The 23,917-nt window shown below is 39.1% G+C and overlaps 2 protein-coding genes across 8 annotated transcripts in view; one reads left to right on the top strand and one right to left on the bottom strand.

The window, feature by feature from the left end:
* Positions 1-2,087, bottom strand: part of ITK (IL2 inducible T cell kinase) — an 87,861-nt gene extending 85,774 nt beyond the window's left edge. For both annotated transcript variants that reach the window (XM_043988774.1, XM_043988773.1), the window contains exon 1: positions 1,950-2,087. In XM_043988774.1, coding sequence (XP_043844709.1) covers positions 1,950-2,087 — 138 coding nt within the window. The remainder of the gene's footprint in view (positions 1-1,949) is intronic.
* Positions 1-23,917, top strand: part of MED7 (mediator complex subunit 7) — a 101,715-nt gene that overhangs the window by 67,805 nt on the left and 9,993 nt on the right. For 5 of the 6 annotated variants that reach the window (XM_043988780.1, XM_043988777.1, XM_043988781.1 and 2 more), the window contains one exon: positions 18,562-18,802. In XM_043988780.1, the coding sequence (XP_043844715.1) occupies positions 18,800-18,802 (3 nt within the window). In that variant the 5' untranslated portion in view covers positions 18,562-18,799. Of the gene's footprint in view, positions 1-15,702; positions 15,796-18,561; positions 18,803-23,917 lie in introns of all 6 variants that reach the window. The other variant, XM_043988778.1, reaches the window with a different exon arrangement.

Genomic DNA, 23,917 nt, shown 5'->3' with positions numbered 1-23,917 from the left:
TTTTTAGCCGGGACATTTAATTCCCAGGATTGACAAAATTGTCCTTGTGTATTAAAGAACCTTCTATATAATTAAATTTTGCCTTTAAAAAAGGAATAAAACCTAAGGAGTAAAACCTGATTGAAAACCATTAGGATGGGCTATTACTTGGAAAGTATAACCTCAAGGTACTTTTTATGCCTGATTAATACAATAATGTCTAACCATTGCTCAATAAAGCAATGTTACATGAAGCAAACAAAAAGTAATGAGTGAAAAATATAGACCATATTTAAGCAAGGAAATGTTTAAGAGCCAAGAACAATTGTTATAATGTGAAATAAGGACTTCTAGAAAATATGCCATTTATAATTTAAAAAAATAGAGCCACATCATGTTATTTCTTAGTTCAGTGGAGTACATTATTTGTACCTGGCTTCTTAATTTTTTCTTTGGTCAGGGACTCCATTAGCAGTCTGTGAAGCCTACAGACCCCTTCTCCAGATAATGTTTTTACATGAATAAAATAAAATACATAGGGTTTCACAGGAAATTAATTACATTTTTAAGAGTTATCAAAATACTATACAAACAAAACAAAAAAGGTTAAGATTTCATCATCTACACTGAGAAACAGATTATAGTCTTCTACATTACCTATTACAATGCTTTAATCCCAGTATTTGTCTTCAGATATTGTAGATTTCTCTCTCTCTCTGCACATAACCAGTATATCAATATATATACACACATACATACATGTGCATACATACATGCATACACATACCTACATACATACATACATACAAACCTCCTGGAAAAATAAGTCACATCACTTTAACATAAAATGTATATGGGTGACTAACAAATAGTAAATCACAGATGCTTTGTTATGTTGGGTTTCACTGAAAACTCTTGTCTACTTTACATTAGAAATTTTGTCTCTGTACTGAGGTGAATTGAGGAGTGGGCCAGTGCTTTAAAGGACCTGATCTCATGCTAACAACCTACAGTTCAGATCCTAAATAAAATCAATTTATTATTTTTGACAGTTATCTATCAAGCACATGGAGGGACACCATTTTATAGCAAAAAGAGGACTGGATTGGGAGGGAGGAGATACATTCCAGAGTGGCCACTAATTAGCTGCGTGATCTTTCACAAGCCATATAACCTGCCTGGACCTTTATTTTCTCATCTGTATAATAAAGGGCTTAAACAAGATGATGTCTAAAGGTAATTTTCAACTCTAACATTATATGATAATGTATGTCTCCTTTTGTAAAAATGAAGCTAAAACTTGTTTCTATCCACATTAGCGAGACAACTTGGATATAGAATTATAGATGTCAAACACTTTGAAAAAATAAAAAAATGCTATACAAGAGACAATTCATAAAATCATTGCATCTTTCAGCTGGAAAGCACTCTAAAAACAAATGCCCTGTTAGAGAATTGATGACTGGGATGGCAAAGTTTGAATTAGATAGACCACAGGCATCCTGATATTCCAGCGCTTTCCCTTACAGTAAATCATCATCATTGTCGTCGTCGTTGTCATCATCATTGTCATGTCATTGTTTTCTGCCCTCTTGATAAACAGAAACAACCTGATGGCTGAAACTTTTCACTGAACTAGAAAGATGGAAATCACATTGACAACAAATCCCTAGGTAACTGTGATGTGCTAGAATAGATAATAGCTGCCTTATGCTCTTTACTTTCCTCTGTGCAGACCCATTATCAATATCTCCCACTGTTTTTTGTTTTGCCAACTTTTAGAGGCAAAGTTTGAGGCACCTGAATTTGATGAAAATTGAATGATACATTTCTAAGGCCTCTGGCAAAAACGGAACAGATATTTTATAAAAACTTAAATGTACTTTACATCTTCAGAATATTAGTTCATCCCCTCTAGCATACATTCCATTCAAAGCATTAGTGGGGGAAAAAAATTAGCAATCACATACCCCATGGCGGTCTTCAAAATATGCCAAGTTGGCTTTGGTTAAAACAAAGAATCGCACTTTGAAGTTGGAGGGGGAAGTCCTTCTCTTTTGTTGGGATTTTTTGATCAGTTGTTCTTCCAGAAGGATACAGTTATTCATGGTCCAGCCCTGAAAAAGTCGAAAACCTTGGACATAACCCTTCTACACACCCGGAGGAAGCAAGTTTAGCAAAAAGACTGCGAAGGGGAGACGGTTAATTCTCAAAGCAATATTGAAAGGCAACCTAGGTGCCTCCAGTTTTATCTTTCTATCTACATTCAGTCAGCATCGCTTGGCTTCCTTTCTGATGTCAAAAGCCATAACCACATCCTTTCAAAATTCACCAAATGAGGCACCATGGGCTGAAAAAAAATACTCTTTACTGTATGTTTTGGAAATTTATTTTTGAAGGGGACAGTGACCAAAGTGAATTTAAGTGTTAGTTATTTAATTTTTTGAAAGAGTATATGGCTGTCTTTTTTTTTTAGCTTGGCTAACCGATGAGCCATTTAATTAATAAAGTTAATGTATTCCAAAAGTAGATGGCTGCTGACCTATATGCAGGTGACTTAAAACAATTGATCCAGCAAGGGGCAGCTAGGTGGCGCAGTGGATAGAGCACCGGCCCTGGATTCAGGAAGACCTGAGTTCAAATACAGGCTCAGATACTTGACACTTACTAGCTGTGTGACACTGGGCAAGTCACTTAACTCCAATTGCCTCACTAAACAAACAAACAAACAAACAATTGATCCAGCAAAAGTGGGACATACATCTTGCTGTCCACATATCACATATTGTACCTCATGGGGCCTTTCAATTTGGCTTCAGCAGACCAGACTGTGCTGGAGAACCTTTAGGATAGGTATGAATAAAAGAAGGAAAAAATCATTCTCTCATATAGTGAAAGAATTCTTTAAAAGTTTATTATGTTGTCTTGAATCATGAAGTCACAGTTTAATTTCATACTTTCTATTGGATATTTCATTTACTATACTGGATAAATATTTCTGCTTGGCAAAAGTCTGAGGCGATGGATGGTCTTATCACTTCAAACTCAATGTGTCTAAAACCGAATTCATTCTTCTGTATCTGAAATAAGCCCCTACTCTTAATTTCCTGATTTGTGTTCACAGTACCATGATTAAGCCAATTGTTTCAGCTAAAGTCTCCTTTGAATATGAGGGATGAGGAAGAGGGAGGCTCCAGACAATGGCTAAGTTAAAAAAGAGTTACAAACAAACAAACAAAAAAAACAAACAAAAAAAGAGTTATAGAATTACAGTAGTCACTCTCATTCAGGTTCTTGTCACCCTTCACCTGGATTTTGCAATAGCCTTCTTACTGGTCTCTCTGCCTCAAGTCTCTCCGGACTCCAGACCAACCTCCACTCACCAGCTAAGGTGATTAGTTTAAAGAACAGGTCTGGTCATGGCTCTGTTTTTATTGTTGTTCATCCTTAGTTCTTGAAAAGGGCCAATGACATCAGGAGAGTGATGTATTGACTTAATAATGAATTGGATTTAAAAGAGGCAGAGCTGTGCAAAAGACACAGGTCAGGATGGCTGGTGATGGTTCCTGATGCAGTGGGAGATCTGGGCTTTTTTAAGCTAAGGTCTTTCCCAGGTCTCAGTTTGTCTGAGACAATACCCATTCAATAGTTAAAGGCTAGGTAAGAATTGAGGCAAAACACGGCCTAGTTTGCCTTCACAAAAGAATCAATCTATGAGGGAAAGACCCCCAGAGTTTCTGGCCAGGACAGAAACTATTGCTATTTACTCTCACTCCGAACCTTCAGAATCCAAACAACGAGTAAGTGAGGTTTGAGTGGAGGCCTATTTTTGGCCAGTTGTTGAGAGCCAGAGAGCCATTTATGTTTAAAGGCATAATCAAGTAGCTCCATTTGAATCGCAATGGCCTACATCACAGCCTGGTTTTTCAGAGCTATATTTCAAGAAATCATAAAATAAAAACTATATGAGACAAAATAGTTATTTGTCCCAGTTTTAAAACAAAAATGATAGAATAAATAAGTAGGGAAGGAAAAAAAAAATCTAGCCCCCAAACCTCAAACAGTCAAAACTTATAGTTCTTTGAACAGAGCATCCACTCCGAGGGGATGGGAAGAAGTGGAGGAGGGGGAGGGAGGAGGAGAAGGAGGAAAAAGAGGAGGAGGTGGGGGAGGAGACAGTAGCTTAAAGACTCAGCTCAAATCCCACCTTCTGCAAAAGGCCTTTTCTAGTCCCCACAATTGCAAGTGCCTTCCCTTTTGAGATGAACTTTGTTCTCTCCCTCCCTCCTTCCTCCCTTTCTCTCTCTCTCTCTCTCTCTCTCTCTCTCTCTCTCTCTCTCTCTCTCTCTCTCTCTATATATATATATATATATATATGTATGTATGTGTGTATGTATATATATATATATATAATCTATATATCCAGTTATTTGATGCTATTTTTCTTCCCCATTAGAATGTAAACAGGGACTGTTTTTGCATTTCTTTCCATCACCAGTGCTTAGCATTAATGTCTAGAACATAATAAATGCTCAATAAATACTTCTTGACTGACTGAATAAGGTCCCTATTCACTCTAAAATTCTGTAGTTTGGAGCATATGGCTTAGTTTGGTCTGGTCTTTGTCCTTCCAGTCTCTCCCCTTTCCAATTCATCCTATATAGATTAATATTTTTTAAGCACAGATCCTATTATGTGATCCCTTAACCTACTCCCCAAATGCTTTCATTGGCTCCCCACTGCCTCCTGAATAAAGCCCCAACTCCCTAACCTTGGGATCAAAAACTTCCATGATTTGGCCTCACCTACTTAGGTAGATTCACCTGTCACAACTTTGCTTCATGCACCTTATGCTTTAGCTACACTCAAGTATTCCCTCCCTTCCCCACCCTACTGTCTTATATCCCCAGGTTAACAACTTTCCCCTTCCTTGTCTTTGTTCACCTTGTACCCTGTAAATATTCTTTCCCTTAATGGTTGGTTCAGGTGACCAGTACATTCTTCAAAGCTCAGCTTCAATGCCAGCTCCCCCATTAAGCTGCCCTAACCCCTAGCCAAAGTTTTCCCTCTGAACACTCATGGCACATGATTTATACCTCTTTTCTGTACTTTCATATCGTACATTGCATTACAGTTTTCATGTTTCTTTCATATGTCTTATCTCCCTCACTAGACTATATGCTCTTTGCAGGCAAGAATCATTTCTTATTCATTCTTGTATCCCTACAATTACTCGAAGTACTGTGCTTTGTGTTATTGTTGTTCAGTTATTTCAGTTTTGTCCAACTCTTTATGATTCCATTTGGGGTTTTCTTGGTAAAGAAACTGAAGTGATTTACCATCTCATTCTCCAACTTGTTTTACAGATGAGGAAACTGAGGCAGACAGAGTTAAGTGACTTGCCCAGGGTCACATAGGTAGTAAGCATCTGAGGCCAGATTTGAACTCAGGTCTTCCTGACTCCAGGCCTGGGACTCTATCCAATATGCCACCTACTTGCCTTGTAGGTACTTAATAAATGTAGCTTTCGAATGAATGAGTGAGTGAATGAATAAATCGTTAGATATAGTGACTAGGTACAGAGAGCACTAGAATTGGGGTCAGAAAGACCTGAGTTCAAATCCTACTCTAGCCATTTGCTAGTTCTGTGACCCTGGCAAGACACTGACTCTTCACAGCTTCAGTTTCTTCATCTGTAAAATGGAGATAATAATAACACTTACCTGTCAAGGTTGTGAGGACAAATGGAATAACACATGTGTAAAGTGCTTTGCAGACCTTAAAATGTCATATAAAGGAAGCTATTCGTATTTTTAGCCCATGGATACCAGACATCAAAATCCTGTTCTGGGTGTCATCTGGTTGTCTCATTCAAGTCTCCCCAAAGCTAGATCTAGGTGTAGGTGCACTAACATTATGGTAAATACAAAAGACGTTTTAACAAATTAAAGGTATTTTATCTTTCCTTGGCTTCCTCCATAGAGAGAATATGAGAGAGAAATAAGTAAAAAAAAAATTGAGAACTAAGATAGGAAAACCAATGGATCACATTCACAATATAGCTCAGAATACTGGGTGGAACAAAGGTCATTTGGTTGGGGAAAAGGTAAAAAGAACAGAAATAATCGGAGGCCAGAGGGTCAGGGTAAAGAAGAAAGGAAAGAATGAAGGAGAATTGAATATGAGGGGAAGAGAAAGAGTTTATCACAGTCCTTGTCATTCTCCTTTGTATCAATCACCTGATTTCTTTGAGGCCCTAGGCAGGTAGGCCCAAGCTGATTTTTCTAAAAGGGAAGCACCTAGGTGACTGTGGTCATTCTTACCTGGTAGAGAGCTCAAGATTTAAATCAGGATCACTTCCTGAAATCCTTGCCAGCTTTCTTTACAGACCGATGCCTAACCACAGCTTGGCCCCTGCCACCTCCGCTGTATAATACCGATACAAGAGTCCTGTCTCTCCTGATTATAAACTGGGGATTTACCCAGCAGGTTCTTACTGTGTAGAGGATGGAAATCTCCCCACCCTCACATCCTGCTCAGCTCACAAAGCTGTCCTGATGTGCAGTCATTGAAAAAGTTATAAATAGCTACATGTTCTCTGTTACTCTCCTTTTTCTTTCTTTTATACAAAAGACAGGAAGGTAGCAAAAGCTATTAGAGATAGCCAGAGAAAATGTTCTCCCCACAAAATGTTCCTCCAGCAAAATCTGTTGATTTATAATCTGTACCCACAAAATCTAGACTTTGGCCATCTCTAATCACATATGTTGATATACACTTGAGGTTTATCTGGGATAGCTTGTATTTCATTCTCTGGAACTGATTTCTCCAGCCCCAGACCATTTGAGAGTATCTTTAGGTCTGTGGTTTTATGAGCTTTTCTAACAAAGATAGTTTTGGGTTTTTTCCCCCAGAGATGTCATAGAATTCTAGAGCGAGGAAGTCTCTTCTGTCCAGTATTTTCATTTTCATTTAATGTGGGTTTTCTGTATTCTGACCCGTGCATTTTCAAGTAGTTTTTAAAATACAGTGACAAAGTTTGAAGGGCATCATTTATTTAACATTCATAGCCCACACAATTGAAGACAACTATATACTTCCTTAGTCTTAGTCTGGAAGACCAGGGGTTGTAATGTTTCTCCCTTCTTTTGGTTGAGGAGTCAAGCCTATACGTTCTAAATGCCCCATCAGATGTGAACATTATCAATTGGTTTCGTTTAACTGTTTTTCTTTGTTACAAGGAAGGATTGATTGGTGATGAGGGGTTATTTCTGGAAATGACTACAATAGGAAAAGGGTATCAATAAAAGTAGGTTTTAAATACACACGCACACGTGCACACACGCACACACAGAGTTCAGCTTGCTGATTATTTAGAATGACTTTGTTTTATCTTCCTAACTATATTATAAATTCTCTGAGGGAAGAGACCATGTTTTATTCACAATGGATAGAACATTGAGCCTGGAGTTAGGAAGACCTGAGTTCAAATCTAGTCTCACATACTTACTTTCTGTGTGACCTTGGGCAAGTTACTTAACCTCTATTTGGCTCAGTTTCTTCAACTGTAAAATGGGGGTAGCATTTACCTCGCAGAATCATTGTGAGGATCAAATGAGATAATATTTATAAAGCACTTAGCACAGTGCTAGAACACAGGGGGCACTTAATAAATGCTAGTTATTATCATTATTGTTGTTGTTATACTTGGGTATCCTCTGCAGTGCTGGGTATATAATAGATAGTCAATAAATATATTGATCAAATCAGAGGAATGAATTCTGAAATAGGATAAATGTGCTGAATATCTATTACTTCTGATAGTTTGGGGGTAAGAGAAGAGATGCATTTTCAGAGGATCACTAAAGGAAGAAGAAAAAGTATAGGATTTGTCATGAATGACTTGCATTTACTTTATTTTCATATCAGGCTATTTTAAAGATCTTGAAGGAGAAAAGGAGAGTTGAGAAAATGAAGTAAGAAATCATCAATGTGGATGACACTCTCCATTTTTTCTTTTATTTTTGTTCATTGGTTGGATTTTAGAGAGCCTTTTTGCAGTCACTCTTGAATTTATTTCATCAATGAAATGCATGATTAGCACATTATTCTTCTGGTTGTCCAATTCAACAGGCATTTATTAAGTGTCTACTTTGGGTAAGGAAATATGCAAGGGCCCTGCTTTCAAGTAATTTACCAATTAATTAATGGAGAAACAACAAACAAATGAATTTAATTGAATTGAACAAGGCTTTAAATTCATACCATGTCCCAGGCATTGTGTTAGATACTGATGATACAAATATAAAAATGGAAACATTCCTTGATCTTAAGATGTTTACATTCTACTAAGGAGAAACAACTCTACATAAATATATAAAATAAAAATATACATGTACAAAGTAAATACAAAATTATCTGGAGAGGGAAAAAAGCATTAACAACTATGGGGATCAGGAAAGACCTTTGTGGAAGATTGCATTGGAGCTGAGCCTTGAAGGGATTCTAAGGGTTATGAAGGATAGCATTCCAGACACTAACTCAGCCTGTCCATGCAAAAGCATGGAGATAAGAGATGGAACATCATATTTAGGAACAGCAAATAGCCCAGTTTGGCTTAAGCAAAGAGTGTATGAAGGGAAATGATATAAAAATCAATCTAGAAAGATAAACTTGGGACAGATTATGAAGGGTCTTAAATGCCAAACAGAGGTGTTTGTATTTTATCCTCAAGGCCATGAGGAGCCATGGAAACTTTTTGAACATAGGAGTGACAAGGAAAATTTGCACTCTAGGAGTATAAATTTAGTAATTATGTGGAGGATGGACTGAAGGGTGGGGAGAGAATAATGTGAGGGGGACTATTTGGGAGATTATTACAATAGTCCAGATGATAGATTATGAGGAGATATTTGTGGTGGTTATGTGAGTAGAGAGAAATAGATGTGAGAAAAATTTTGGAGGTAGAAAGGCCAAGATTTGACAACTAACTGTTTATGTGAGACAAGAGAGAATTAAAAGCAAAAGGTAACTGAGGTTGTGAACATGGATGACTAGAAGGATGTTTTTGTCCTTTACAAGAATGGAAAAGTTAAGAAGAAAGATGGGTGGGTTTCAGAGGGTAGATAATGAATTCCATTTTAGATGCATTGAGCCTATGGGATAGCCAGGGATCTCATTGCCAGTGGGCAACTGGTGATGCTGGACTAGAGCTCAGGAGAAAGATGAGGGTTGGCTATTCAGATTTGGTAGTCATCATCTTAGATAAGGAAACCCATGGGAACTTAGAAGATAACAAATCAAGATTAGCAAAGAGGGAGAAGAGGACCCAGGATAGAACCCTAAGGCACACCCACACAAGTGGAGAGGGACTTGGATGATGAGCCAGCAAAAGGTACCGAAGAGTGACCAGACCAATATGAGAACTAGGAGGGAGCAATGTCATGAAAACCCAGAGATAAGAGAGAATTCAGGGAAAGGGAATAGTTAATAGCATCAGACAGGGCACAGAGAGGTCAGGAAGGATGAGTCCTGTAAAAAGCCACTGAATTTAGTATTGAATTTGAGAAGTGAGTGGGATGTGAAGAAATGGAGAAAATGAGTAAAGACAGTTTTTTTCTAGGGGTTTGGCAGTGAAAGGGAGGAGAGAGCATGATCACCTGAGAAAATCAAATGAAAGTGTTTTTTTTTTTTAATTTTAAAGGATGAAGGAAACCTGGGTATGTCCATAGGAAGAAGAGGAGGAACTATTAGATAAAGAGAGGTATAAGATTAGAAAAGGGGATGATCAGAGGGTTAAGCCCTGGAAAGATATGGGTGGGGACGGGACCAAGTGGGACAAATAGAAGAGTTAGCCTTAGGATGGATAGGATCACCTCTTCCTTTTCGACTGGAGCAAAAACTGGGGGATTGATATTAAGGTCATTTGGGGTTTATAAAAATAGGAAGAAGAGGGAGCTTATAATGGAGGGTCTCAATTCTCTCAGCAAAGTATTTCCTATAATTCAGTGGTAGAAGGTGGCTCGAGGAAGGAAGGGAAGGTTGTGGACAGATCCTTGGTGGGGAGGGAGATTGTGACAGGCATCAATCAGCAATGAAGTGCCAGTGAAGATCAGATAACAAATTCAGAGTGGACACAGTCAGCAACTGTCATGTGACTTCTTGTAATGCTCCACAGCTTGTAAATAAGAATAGAGAAGGCAGATGATCCAGAGTTGGGGTTTGGAAAGAGAAGAACCATGATAGGACTAAAAAGCAAGGAATTTAAGGAGAGGGGTGGAATGAGTAAAGGTTGCAATGATAGTAGTAGGCCTCCACCCGTCGAGGATGACCATGGATCAGCACCTTGAAGAGCCAACAGGCCACAGTGTGGCTGGCAGTCTGATCCGGGAGCTGGGAGCTGCAGCTCCTGAGTGACTTATAATTGGTAACTGCGCGTCCCATGTTGTATCTACCCCATGAGGAGTAGCTGGAGTGTCCTCTCCAGGGTGCTGGCCTGGGAGGATCAATATGGAAAACAAGCTGTTGCCCATGCAGCAGGTTTTCCCTCTCCGGGACATTGGTGGATCCAAAGGAGAGGCAGAGCCAGTACAGTTTGGCACTAGCGCCCGCTGCAGGAGTTGCCAGAGGGATGTGAAGTCCAACATCCAACTGCCTAAGGGACTCGTACTCCTGATTTTTCCTCGTGATTAACTCCCGAAGCCTTTCCCATATATGGATATAGCCGCAAGGCAGCAGAGGTTTAAAATCTGGGTTTCCTTCCCTTAGGTGGGTTGCCTGCCAAGGCTAATGAGCCCCACCTGCAATGATAAGCCAGAGAATATAAGTCAAAAGGAAAAGCCCAAGCTTATGAAATAAGAAATGAGAAATCCGAGAAAGGAGAGGTCGATTAGATCTGGGGTGGGAGTGGGTGGGTGGGGCAAGGGAAGAATGGGAGATTGGTAGGAATCATGGCAGTTTTATGAAGGAGATAACATTTGAGATGAAAAGTGGACCTTCAAGGAGATTGAAATGAAGGAGAATTACATTCCAAGCACAAGGAATGGTAATGAGCAAAAGCACTGAGACAGGAGAGAGCAGGATTCAACTGGGGCAGGGAGACTAGCTCAGTTTTACTGGAATATTAGATGTATGAAAAGGAATGACAAGTAGGTTGGAGTCTGATTATAGAAGGCCTTGAATGGCGGAATCAAAAGATACATCGACAATAGAGAGCCACTAAAGCTTTTGAATAATGGAGCTTTGTGATCAGACTAATGTCTTGGGAAGATTGCTCTGATGTGGTGCAAAGCAGGGATTGCAGAGGAGAAATTATTATAATTGACATTTCTACAGCATGATTCCAAAGCATTTTCCATACCTTATCTCATTTGATCCTTATAACAACCATGTGAAGTAGGTTCTGAAGACACAATTATCTCCATTTTACAAATATAGAAAATGATACTCAGAAGTTAAGTGACTTTTTCATGATCATATAGCTAGAAAATATCAGTCAGGATTTGAACACATATCTCTCTCCTGACCTCAGGGTGCTTTCCAGTATACCATGCTGCCTTCAGAAACCAGGAAGACAAAATTGTTATTGTTCAGTCGTTTCAGTTGTGTATGACTCTTTGTGACCCCATTTGGGGTTTTCTTGGCAAAGATGCTGGAGTGGTTTGCTATGTCTTTCTCTAGCTCATTTTACAGATGAGGAAACTGAGGCAAATAGAGTGAAGCGACTTGCCCAAGGTCAGATAGCTAATAAGTGTCCCAGACCAGATTTGAGCTCAGGATTATGAGTCTTTCTGACTCCAAGCCCCACAATCTATCTACTATACTACCTATCTGCCAGGAAGACAAAATCTAGGCCTTTAAATTATGCCTAGCTTGTATATAGTGCTTTAAGGTTTGCAAAGTACTTTACACATAATTCATTTGAAACTTATAACAACCCTTTGATGTAGGTGCTAATACCAATTCCATTTTACAAAAGAGGAAACTGAAGCACAGAGATTAAGTGACTTGTCCTAACATAGTCATTTCCTTCTCTAGCAAACACAGTTAAGTGACTTGTCCAGAGTCACACAGCTAGTAAGTATCTGAGGAAGGATTTGAATTTGGGTCTTCTTGACTCTAAGTCCTACACTCTATCTACTGTGACACCTAACTATATAGAATAGTATAGCAGAAAATTGCTTTGCAACTATACAATTGAACATTGTTTAATGTTTACTGTTGACCACTAATATTTGATTATCCCTTTAAAATGGAAACTAACAAATTTATAAAAAATATAAGTTATTCCCCAATTGATAAACGGTTAAAGGATATGAATGAACAGGCAGTTTTCAGACATCAAAGCTATCTATAGTCATATGAAAAAATGCTCTAAATCACTATTGACCAGAGAAATACAAATTAAAATAACTCTTACACCTAGCAGAGTGGCAAATATAACAAAAAGTAAAATACTGGATGTTGGAGGGGATGTGGGAAAACTGGGATGCTAATCCATTGTTGGTGGTTGTGAAAAGATTCAACCATTCTGGATAGCAATTTGGAACTATGCCCAAAGGGCTATAAAACTGTGCATACCCTTTGATCCAGCAATACCACTGCTAGGTATGTATCACAAAGACATCTTACCAAAAGAGAAAAATACCTATTTGTACAAACATATTTATAGCAGCTCTTTTGGTAGTGGCTATGAATTGGAAATCAAAGGAATGCCCATCTATTGAGGAATGGCTAAACAAACTGTGGTATATTATGGTGATGAAATATTATTGTGCTATAAGAAATGACAAAGGGAACAATTTCAGAAAGGCCTGGAAAGACTTGTATGAACTGATGTATACTAAAGTGAGCAGAACCAGGAGAATATTGTGCATAGTGACAGCAACATTGTGTGATCTAGAACTGTGAATGATTTAACTATTCTCAGCAATACAAGGATCCAAGACAATCCCAAAGGACTAATGATGAAGCATACTATCCACCTCCAAAGAAAGAACTGATATTGAACACAGACTGAAGTATGATATTTTTCACTTTCTTTCATTTTTTTCTTTTATTCAAGTTTTCTTATTCAAAATGGCTAATATGGTAATGTTTTATATAATTGCACACATATAACCTATATCTAATTGTTTACTGCTTCAGGGAGGCGGGAAGGAGGGAGGGATAGAATTTGGAACTCAAAACTTTAAATAAAAATGTTTATTATTATTTTAAAAAAATAAAACGAAAAACTGAGCCCCTAAGTCCTGTCTGGTAAGAGATATTCATATGTGGTAAAGAAACAGGATATGTTTGGGGAACAGTTGAAAATGGTGGTGGTGAATTAAGTCTTTTTTTTTGTGGCACAAACAGTTTTATCAATGAAGCAAAAGACAGGATCATCATGTTATGCCAAGGAACAGAACTCCATCTTGTACACTTGCTCTAATTTCTATGAAAAGTATTTCAAAGAAATAGAACATGAAAGCTTTATCATATGGATTACAGGAGTGAAGTCACAAGTGTTATCACTGTGGGACGCCGAGGGTGATTCAAAATCTCTGGGAAGCCCCTGAAAGTCCAATCAGACTTGCAGATTTACTACTGACTTCTGAAGGGGCCATATTTGGATAGATCGATCATGTGGCCATACACACCTTATGATTCTGATTTTGTTCTAGAGCACTGCCAACACTGCCTTTAAATTGTTCCCAAAGAACTAGATAAAAGTCAGTATTCTTATTTAATAATTTAGCATCAGCAATAAATCTGATCAATGGAAATGTGATAGCTGACTTAGATCCACTATGTGGTTTCCATTGCCCTTTGGCTCAGCTGCATTTTGATTCTATTAAAACCACAGAGTTCTCTCATTTGATGACTTACATTTAAGAAAAGGAATCATTGAGGGTATGTATGAGTGGAAAAGGAGATAGATCAGTCATATAGTAAAACAGGGATAATAATAATAATAACAATAGCATTCATCTAGCATTTTGTTTACAAAGCAGTTTTAAATAATGATGATGATAGCTAACACACACATATATATATATTGCTTGCTATGTAGCAGGCAATATACTAACCACTTTATAATTATTACCTCATTTGGTCCATACTGCAACCATAGGAGGTAGGTGTCATTATTATCTCCATTTTACAGATGAGGAAACTGAGGCATGCAGTGGTTCAGTGACTTGCACAGGATCACACAGCTAGAAAGTGTCTGAGGCTAGATTTGAACTCCGGTTTTCTTGACTCCAGGTGTAGTGCTCTATCTACTATGCCACATAGCTGCTTCTCAGACATCAAAGATAGCAGGATAATAGATTCTGTACTGGAATCCACTAAAAACTAAAGAAACCAGAGAAAGGGCCTCTTTCCTTTTGTTGGGCAAATTCTCTATAAAGTATTTATGAAAAGACATGGACAAGAATAACACAGGATGAAAAGGTGTGCATAGGGCCCAGTCTGTACCAATAGTGTGCTTGTGTCCACATTGAGAAAATCACAGTATAGATGGCAGAGGAAAGGCAGTAAGCTCTTGGAACTCATGAGATTATCGCTCAAAAAAAAAAAAAACCCTCCAAATAATTCCATAGGAGAAAATCACAGTATCATTTAAGGCATGGCTCAGGAGCTTTGGAAGTAGGAGCATCATCTTAAGCAAAGTCAGGAATATTACTTCAGCTCCAATTGAAATCCTCCATTGTGACCTCTCTCTTCTCCCCCCCAAAACTAAACAAAGTAGGGGAAAATGTGTTTAAAAAAAAACAGGACTTGGTATAAGGAATTCCCTCAACCAACACTAATCAGCACCTGCTCTGCAAATTTTAGTCTCAAAGGCCTGCCTGGAGTACTGAGCCAGTCTGTCAAGAAGCACTAATTAAGTACTGTGCTAAGCTTGGAGATACAAAATAGAAGCAAAAACAGAGTTCCTGCTGTCAAGGGGCTTACATTCTAATGGGGAGGGGAACAAAGCGGGGAGGGAAGGGGGGGAGGAGGAAGGAGGGCTTAAAAATACTGCCTAACTACTTTGATGGCAAAACAAGCTGTTGTAGAGAAGGGTGGAGGCATCTGGAAGGGAGGGGAAGGAGAAGATGAGGATGTTGGGGAGGAGGGAGGGTGGGGACAATCTGAAGTGACTCTGGTGGGTAGCTGCAGAACCCTATCTTGTGGTTTCTATAGGCAAGGGCCCCTATTGGGGGATGACAGGGTGGGGGAGGAGTGAATTGGGCTTGAGGTAGTGGGCAAGGCTGGGTGGGGAGACACTTGGGTAGAGAGTTGGGGTGGTAGAGGAAACAAGTGAGAGAGGAATTGAGATGGCTTTATGGGGCTATGAGCCAAGAGACTATCTGGGAATTTGAGCCATTAGCTAGTGAGCCGGTGAGGGAAGGGACAAAGTGGTAGGGTTGCCCAACGTTGCCCTGGAGACTCCAGATTTCATTGTTATTCATTCACTTATTTCTCATTCCAAAATGGGAAAATTTCAAAATCTTGGAAAGTACCCCTTCTTCCCCCATTTTTCTCTCCTCCAAGCCTCAGTGAAGCATATTTTGTTTTTTTTTAACCATAAGTTCTAGTTATTTAATAAGGGGTGCTTGCTAAGCAGCTTGGCATCCTGTATAAAGGCCAGTATGTCACCAAGGGAGGTGGCAGGTGGGAAATGTCAAGTGCACAGGACTAACTCCATCATGTACTTTCTCTGCATTTTCTTTTCTATCTTTACTCTTCATCAAGAGATTAAGGCACAAATACTAACATTTCTCCATCAAGTGGCCGCCTCTTCCTCTGGGGTATCAACTGAGACATCTGATGAGAAGGCTCTATCAGGTAGCAGTCAATATTTGTGACAACAGATTTCATCACCCTGGCAGCAGCTCTGCTGGCACAAACACAGTGGTCTGATGGATTGGTTATATACTTGGCTTATGGCCTATATTTGTCTATGAGGGTACAAGGCACACCACAGACACAACATGGCTGACATCCATTTGGATGCCAGTGGTGCTTTGGAAAGTAATTCATTTCATTCAATTCAACAACCAATCAATAAACATTTATTAAGGGCCTACTCTGTGCCAAGAACTGTGATAAGTACTGGGAATACAAAAAGAGGCAAAAGACAGTCCCTTGCCCTCAAGGATTTTACAATCTAATGAGCATTTGTTGTATGTCTATGATGTATGGGTCACTTTGCTAGGGATTAGTGATTCAGAAATGAAACAAGATCATGGTCTGGTGGGAACTAGGGGAGGAGAATAAATATTAAGAAAAATGCTCAATTAACTATAATCCTCAGTATTCTAAAATGAAAGGCATGGGCGTAATCTCTAAGGTATCTTCCAATATGGGAAAAGGAGAGATTACTTATACCAGAGGATTAAGGGTAGTGGGAGATATTGCCTCCGGAGGGTATCTTGCCTAGAGTTTACTGGAGTGGTAAGATGTGCCTGTCTGTAGAATGAGTATCTTCCCTGGGAGGAGATTAGATGTGTCAAGTAGTCCTTAGTGGATCAGGGAGTCACTCAAACCAGGTATTTTAGGGTGGAATTGAACATGGTATCCTTAGGGACCAGTACTTGGGCCACAATTATTCATCTCTGCCTTGATTCCAGCACAAGTCAATGAGCCTTCCCTAAATCTGGCTCACAAGGACAAAGTTTCAGATCCTCTCAGATAATAACAAGGGGCTAACATTTTTAGAACATTAATATATATATGTGAGAGAGGCTATATATATTCTCATATATACATGCATATGCACATACAGACATACACATATACACATACATATATATGTTGTCTCATTTAATTCTCACAACAGCCCTGTGGAGTAGGAATTTCAGGAATTATTATACCAATATTACAGATAAGGAAACTGAGGCTGAGAGAGGTTGTTTATTCAGTCATGAGGTTGGAGAGGTGGAATTTCATCTTTCCTTAAATCAAGTCCAACACTTTTATAACCACTTCACAACAATCTCTTTAATAGTTAGAACTATGGAAAAAACTTAACTGCCCAGCAAGGACAATCCAGATGACAGCAGGCAGTAGGGTACAATGGAAAGAACAATGGATTTGGAATCAGAGGAGCTGGATTTGGTGCCCAGCTTTGCCATTTACTATATGCATGACTTTGGGCAAGTCAATGAACCTCTTTAACTTTAGTTTCCTCATGTATAAAATGATATTCAACTGTATGATCTTTAAGGTCTTTTGTAACTTTAAACTCCATCTTCTTTATAAGGGAAGGAAAGAGGCCCTGGACTGACAGAGTTTTTATAAGTTCATGTTCTTGCTTTAGGCAAACAAGACACAATCTGACCCTCCCAGCTGAGCCTTTAAAATAAGAAAGGGAGAGAGGAGATAAATTGAGTAACCATTAGTGCTAATCAGCCCTTCCAGAAAAAGGCAGTAGAATAGAAAGCTGTATATATGCTGAGATATGTGGTCCTTAGTCAAAGGAAATAGTCACCTCTGGGAAAGGTGGCCAACCAACAACCAACCAGTGGCTATAAAAACCTTGGCAGCTATGTAGTGTGCTAAAGGGTAGAGGAAGGATGTCTATACCCTTAGTTGATAAAATCAATTCTCACCCAGATATATGGAAGGAGACCAAATCACACAAATCTTCCTAGGGAAGGAAAAGAAGAAGACTGAGTTTTAAGGGACATAGTTACCAATAGCTTTTGCCAATAAACCTGGAGAGAATGCCAACATCTTAGCCCCCATTGAGGCTGAATTAAACCAGCGTATAAATGCAGAGCTAAGACAGACTTCTGGGCTTTTTGTGTTTCTAAACTTGTCCCCCTAACTGCAAAGCCGATTGCCAAAAGGAAGAGCTAGGTGAAACCTCAGTGTGGCCTGACTCAGAGGCTCTGAGAAGCCTAGTTACCTGGGATCTTTCCCTATTGGTATCTATGTGCCTCTGTGTAATATGTATGTCCCTAGGCTATAGTCTAGCTCAAAAGAAATGTTATATTTGCAAATTGAGTGACATCTGCAGTCCCAATGTTCATATAGACTATGTGTACCTGATCTGTAGTAGAGCCTTCTGATCTTGTATTGGTCTGATCAGCCAGAGTCAGACATACTGTACACCTTGACCCCCAGACAAAGGGATGTCTTTTGGAGAATGCAGGACAATAGCCAACAACCATGTCTCCGGTGACTGTCTGTCCAATGCAGTGGATTTGGCTACAAGTTGCTCAAGGTCTTCAGGTACAGCATATATCAAAGGGTTTAGGCAGCCCTGATGCTTTGTTCTAAGGCCAGAGATGTCTTCATTGTGGAGAATACCTTATGAGGTGATCAATTAAAAGCATTTCTTAAGCACCTGATATGTGCAAAACACATTACTAGATCCTGGGGATACAAAGGTAAAAATGGAACAGTTTTATCTTTTGGGCATGCCCCAAAATAGATTAAGGGATCTCCTTTTTCAGAGGTCAGAGAACCCTGACGATACCCTAAGCTCCCAAATATATTGTAAAGTAGCCCATGCTGTACTCAGAGAATCTGCCTTAGATTATGTTACTTTCAATGCTGTACCACCACCGGGGAGAGTTAATCAAGATATATCTTCCTGAATTTCAGCCTTCCAGGAAGAAGCCCCAAAATATGCACATTGTGGCAAAGGAAATGATGTCAGAGGAAGGATGGGAAGAAAAAGGCCGTCATGAATGATAAGAAAGCCATGGAGGATAAAATAGTGCCACGGCCAGAAGGGGATTTCCACACCTGCACAGAGGCACACACTTTTAATAAAGGATATTTTTCTTCCTTTAACTTTCATTTTTAAGCAATCATTTTTTTTTGGACTTGAACTAAGGGCATGGTGAGTTTTGCTTTCCAGTGGACATTTAGCTATGAATATAAATGCAAGATGAATCAATTGAAAATCAATAAACATTTCTAACCTATCTACTAGGTATAATGTGCTCAGTGCTAAATCTCTAGCCAGATCCCTAAAGATGGAAAATGACATGTTCCTTCTCCTCAAGAAAATTATTATTTAGTTGGGAATATACAAGATGAATAAAAATAAATATTATACAAGGTAGAATATGCACTAACAAACTAACTCATTTCTCTGCTCGTTCAAATATAAACCTGGACAATATATATTCTTCACCTAGAATTCAGTGGTTAGAATGCTGGGCTGGGGCCTGAAATCAGGAAGTCCTGATTTAAAATCCAGCCTTAGAAGCTTACTAGTTGTGTGACCTTGAGCAAGTCACTTAAATGCTATGTGCCTTTGTTTCTCCAAGTGTAAAATGGGACTAATAACAGCACCTACGTGAAAGGGTTGTTGTGAGGATAAAATTTGGTAGTTGTAAATGCTAAGCATAGTGCCTAGAATACAGTAGGTGTTCTATAAATGTTATCTGTTATTATTAATATTATCTATTTTGCTTTTTTCGAGAGTGGACTAGTAAGATGATCTCCTTTGAGTGTCCACTTATCTAATTGAGGAGGTCCTGCCTTGTCCCAGGCACACAATCAATCAGCACGATGTTAACCACAGATAGTATGGAGAAGATCACAATCTGTATAGAATCCTTAATACATTTTGACTCTGTACTGCATGATTTGGTGGAATCCAGACCTATGATTTCATTGGTGTAGGAAACTCAGTGAGGAAACTGTCTAATGCATGCAGATCAACAACTGTTCTGTGACTTATAGCCTTAGACCACTGCTTGGGGTTCTGAAAGGTAAATGATTTTCCCAGTCTCACAGACAGTATGTGTCAGTTAGGATTTAGGCCCTCTTTCTGTTATACCATGCTGCCTCTTTATGCTATACAAGATATTTCCATGATAATGGAAACATTTCCTGATAAGCACACACAGAGCTACTTTGTCCTAGCCTGACAAATGATACTTAGAAAACTCTTGAATGGAATTATCTCGACAGCGGAATCTGTGGCACCATTTCTGGGACCATCCCCCCAAATGGGAACTCACACTCATAGCTTGGATCTCCAGAGAACAACTGCTGACTTCTCCTTTTAGGGCTAGAGGATAATGCTGAGAGGTTTCTAGCACTATTGTTAAAAAGCCCCCACTAGTATGCTTTCCACTGATAGTCAGCCAGTAGTCTCAGTGTACTTTTGTTTTGGTTTTTGTTTTGGTTTTTGTTTTGTTTTGGTGAGGCAGTTGGAGTTAAGTGACTTGCCCAGGGTCACACAGCCAGTAAGTGTTAAGTGTCTGAGGTCAAATTTGAACTCAGGTCCTCCTGATTCTAGGGCTGGTGCTCTATCCACTGCGCCACCTAGCTGCCCCCTCAGTGTACCTTTAACAAAGATGTTATAATAAGAACTTTTCATAAGAAAACGATCCCCTCTCCTGAAAACCACAGGATCACTTTTCCCTGAATACACAAGTTCCCAGAGAGACTGAGTTGAGATGTAAAGCACAAAAGTTGCAAGGCACACATGCAAGGGACATGTGTGACAAGGAGGAACTGGGCACTCAGGAGGGTACCTTTCTAGAGTCTTTAGCTAGCATTTTCTCCATCACGAGGGGTCTCACTCCCTGAAGGTACTTCCTCTCTTGTGTCTCTGTATTTCTGTATCCACAGTCTATGTTTGTCTACAACATTCCTTCCTTTGCTTCCAGCTATATGATGGCCATTTTACTAGTCCAATCATACCAATAATATAGTCAGTACAGGTGGGAGGGTTTATACTTATTTTGATTTCATCCTTTCCAATCCTTCCCCCAATCCTGCAGCCCTTTGGCATGGAAACAAGGGTCTGCTTCCCTATGGAACAGAGGAGCCTGAAATCCTCGTCTCCCCAACTGAAATCTTCTCCCATAGGGCTGGATTTCTCTGACTTTCACCATTAGATTGTCCCTGATGCGGTATATTGCCTTTTGCAGAAATTCTTCTCACTCTTTAAATCTTTCAGGAGTGTAGTTTGGATTTTTGGTTGGACACTTCCAGTCAGATTGGCTGAATCGAGTAAAGTTATCCAGCTTCCTCAGACCTACTCCGGCAAAAAAAAAAAAATCTGAAATTTGATCAAATAGAAAAGCCTGTGTGCACCTACAGTACATGACTTCTTCCTCCTAAGAAATGCACAAAAAGCAGTCAACTGGCAACTGGAAATGGGGTTACCAGAAAAGCCAGTCTAAAGCAGACAACAATTGTAATCAACAAACGATAAGCACAGTTCAAGATTCATATTCTTTACAACTCTCAGTTGAATGGTTGAAGACATAATCTGCTATATGAAATTGTCTGGGAAAGACTTCCTTTTCCCTTCTAACATACGAGCAATGAACTGTCCTGAGAATAAAATTGGAGAAGAGAGTGGGCTAGATAACATCTGGGAAATGATGCAGGACTTTAATTGATCCCAAGTTGCTCCCTAACATAAATGTTTTTGCTTTTTTTTTTTTAACATCAAGATTCTCCTGGTCCTAATAAATAACTGGGAATTCCACGAAATGTCATAATCATACTATCATAGATTCAGAACTGGAAGGAGGGTATGTAATCCAACCCCTTCTTTTTACAGGTTTGAAAATATTAGGTGAAGTTAGGTGACTTGGCCAAGGAACTATTAGAAATGAGATTTAGGGGCAGCTAGATGGCACAGTGGATAGAGCACCGGCCCTGGAGTCAGGAGTACCTGAGTTCAAATCCAGCCTCAGACACTTAACACTTACTAGCTGTGTGACCCTGGGCAAGTCACTTAACCCCAATTGCCTCACTAAAAAAAGAAAGAAAGAAAGAAAGAAAGAAAGAAAGAAAGAAAGAAAGAAAGAAAGAAAGAAAGAAAGAAAGAAAGAAAGGAAGGAAGAAAGAAAGAAAGAAAGAAATGAGATTTAAACAGAGGCCTTTGATTCCAGAGCTTTCTATCATACCCTCTGACATCATAATGACATATTCTGCATTTTTTAAAAAAAGTTCTGCGTCACTACTAGCCACAAATGAAAATACATATTAAATTACTTTAAATGTTTTGTATTTAAAGCAATGCTGAGGGACAGCTAGGTGGCACAGTGGATAAAGCACCGGCCCTGAATTCAGGAGGACCTAAGTTCAAATTTGGCCTCAGACACTTCACACTTACTAGCTGTGTGACCCTGGGCAGGTCACTTAACCCTCATTACCTCGCAAAAAATAAAATAAAATAAAAATAAAGCAATATTGGCATGATATGTAGAGGGCTGACCTTGGAAGACCTGGTTTCAAGTCTTTTTTCTAACACCTGCTGGCTGCATGAACCCAGTCATGTTCTATACATTATCACTCATTGCTCCAATTAACTTTATTTTTTTTTAATTTTTTAATTTTTTTTGGTGAGGCAATCAGGGTTAAGTGACTTGCTGCCCAGGGTCACACAGCTAGTAAGTGTTAAGTGTCTGAGGCTGGATTTGAACTCAGGTCCAGCTGAATCCAAGGCCGGTGCTCTATCTACTGCGCCACCTAGCTGCCCCTCCAGTTAACTTTAAACATATAATTACTGAAAATCTGCATTGGTGGAAAGAGGCTCACCATTGAAACATATGTATATTGATGAAATCACAAGACTAGCTGCAATTAAAAAAAAAAATCTTAGGTAAGTACATATTATTTCTTTCCAGAATGATGCAAGTTCCAGAAGGGCCAGGGCTTTTTTATTGCTGACTTTGTATTTTTAGGGGCCTGGCATAATGACTGGCACAGATTAGGAATGTAGTAGATCCTTATTGAATTGAATCGAAATGAACCAGGGCTAGAGAGAATTCATTTCATAAAAATGAAAAAAAAAAAGGATCACTGCTGCCCTCTACTGTTAAGGAGCAGTTTAGGAAATAAAACCAAATCCACTGATGATTTCCCAGTCTTTCACTCCCACCTAAGTTGTTGTTCTTAGTAATATCGTTATTATTGATTAAGCATTAAAAGAGTAGTGACTGAAAATGGAAAACAAATTCCATGCCATGGAGAACACTGCATTAGCTGTGTCCCTGGCCTTGTAATGAAAGCATGCTGTCTAAGCTATTAATGAGCCAATTCAAGTGTGAGATGAAAAACAGAAAACAAGAAACAAAAAATCTAATATGTCTGCTTAAAATATATCCACACTGATCAAGGAGGAATAACAGACATAGTCTGAGCTTGGATTTGGAATCAGGAAGACCTGAGTTAAAATCCCACCTCGGACATTACTACCTGAATGAGCTGGTCAAGTCGATTAATCTCTCTGATACCTTCTCAGTTTCCTCATCTGTAATATGGGGATAATACTACCTGTAGAACCTATCCTAGAGGATTGTTGTCAATCCTCAATGAGTCAATGAGATCCTGTAAGTTATGTGTTTTGCAAATTCTGCAGTGCTCCATAAACAGTAGCAGCTGTTCTTACTTGCTTGCCCCTAAAATGTCATTGTTTTTGTCAACAAGATTACTGCTCCCAGCTACTGTAACACTTGTTTCTTTTCTCCAGGATTCTTAGGGACTGAGTAACTTGATGAAAATGTGACATACAGGGGGCAGCTAGGTGGTGCAGTGGATAGAGCACTGGCCCCTGATTCAGACACTTACTAGCTGTGTGACCCTGGGCAAGCCATGTAACCCTCATTGCCCTGCCCCCCCAAAAAGAAAAAGAAAATGTGACATACAGTTCTGTTCCTGTAAGTTTTCCAATTTTCTTTATTTTATATGGAGAGTCACAGAACATCAAAGTTGGGGAGGACCTTTGTTATAAAGGATAACTCAGAAACAGAAATTTGGGTAATGTAAAAACAAAAGATACCAATATTTTTTAAAAGGAAACTGGTTGGTCACTCTACTCATTTACAGATGAGAAAAAAAACCCTAGGGAAGCAAAAGTAACCAGCCCAAAGTCCCACAGCTAGCAGTATGGTGAGTGAAAGACCCAGGAAACAAAGGTTTGAGCTTCCGAGAATATAGATTTATTAAGCAATGCATGCCAATTGCATAACAAATTGGG

The sequence above is a fragment of the Dromiciops gliroides genome, chromosome 2 (assembly GCF_019393635.1).
Source record: "Dromiciops gliroides isolate mDroGli1 chromosome 2, mDroGli1.pri, whole genome shotgun sequence".
Lineage (NCBI taxonomy): Eukaryota > Metazoa > Chordata > Mammalia > Microbiotheria > Microbiotheriidae > Dromiciops > Dromiciops gliroides.
Note: the sequence above shows the minus strand (reverse complement) of the source record. Positions and strands in the feature narration are given on the sequence as shown.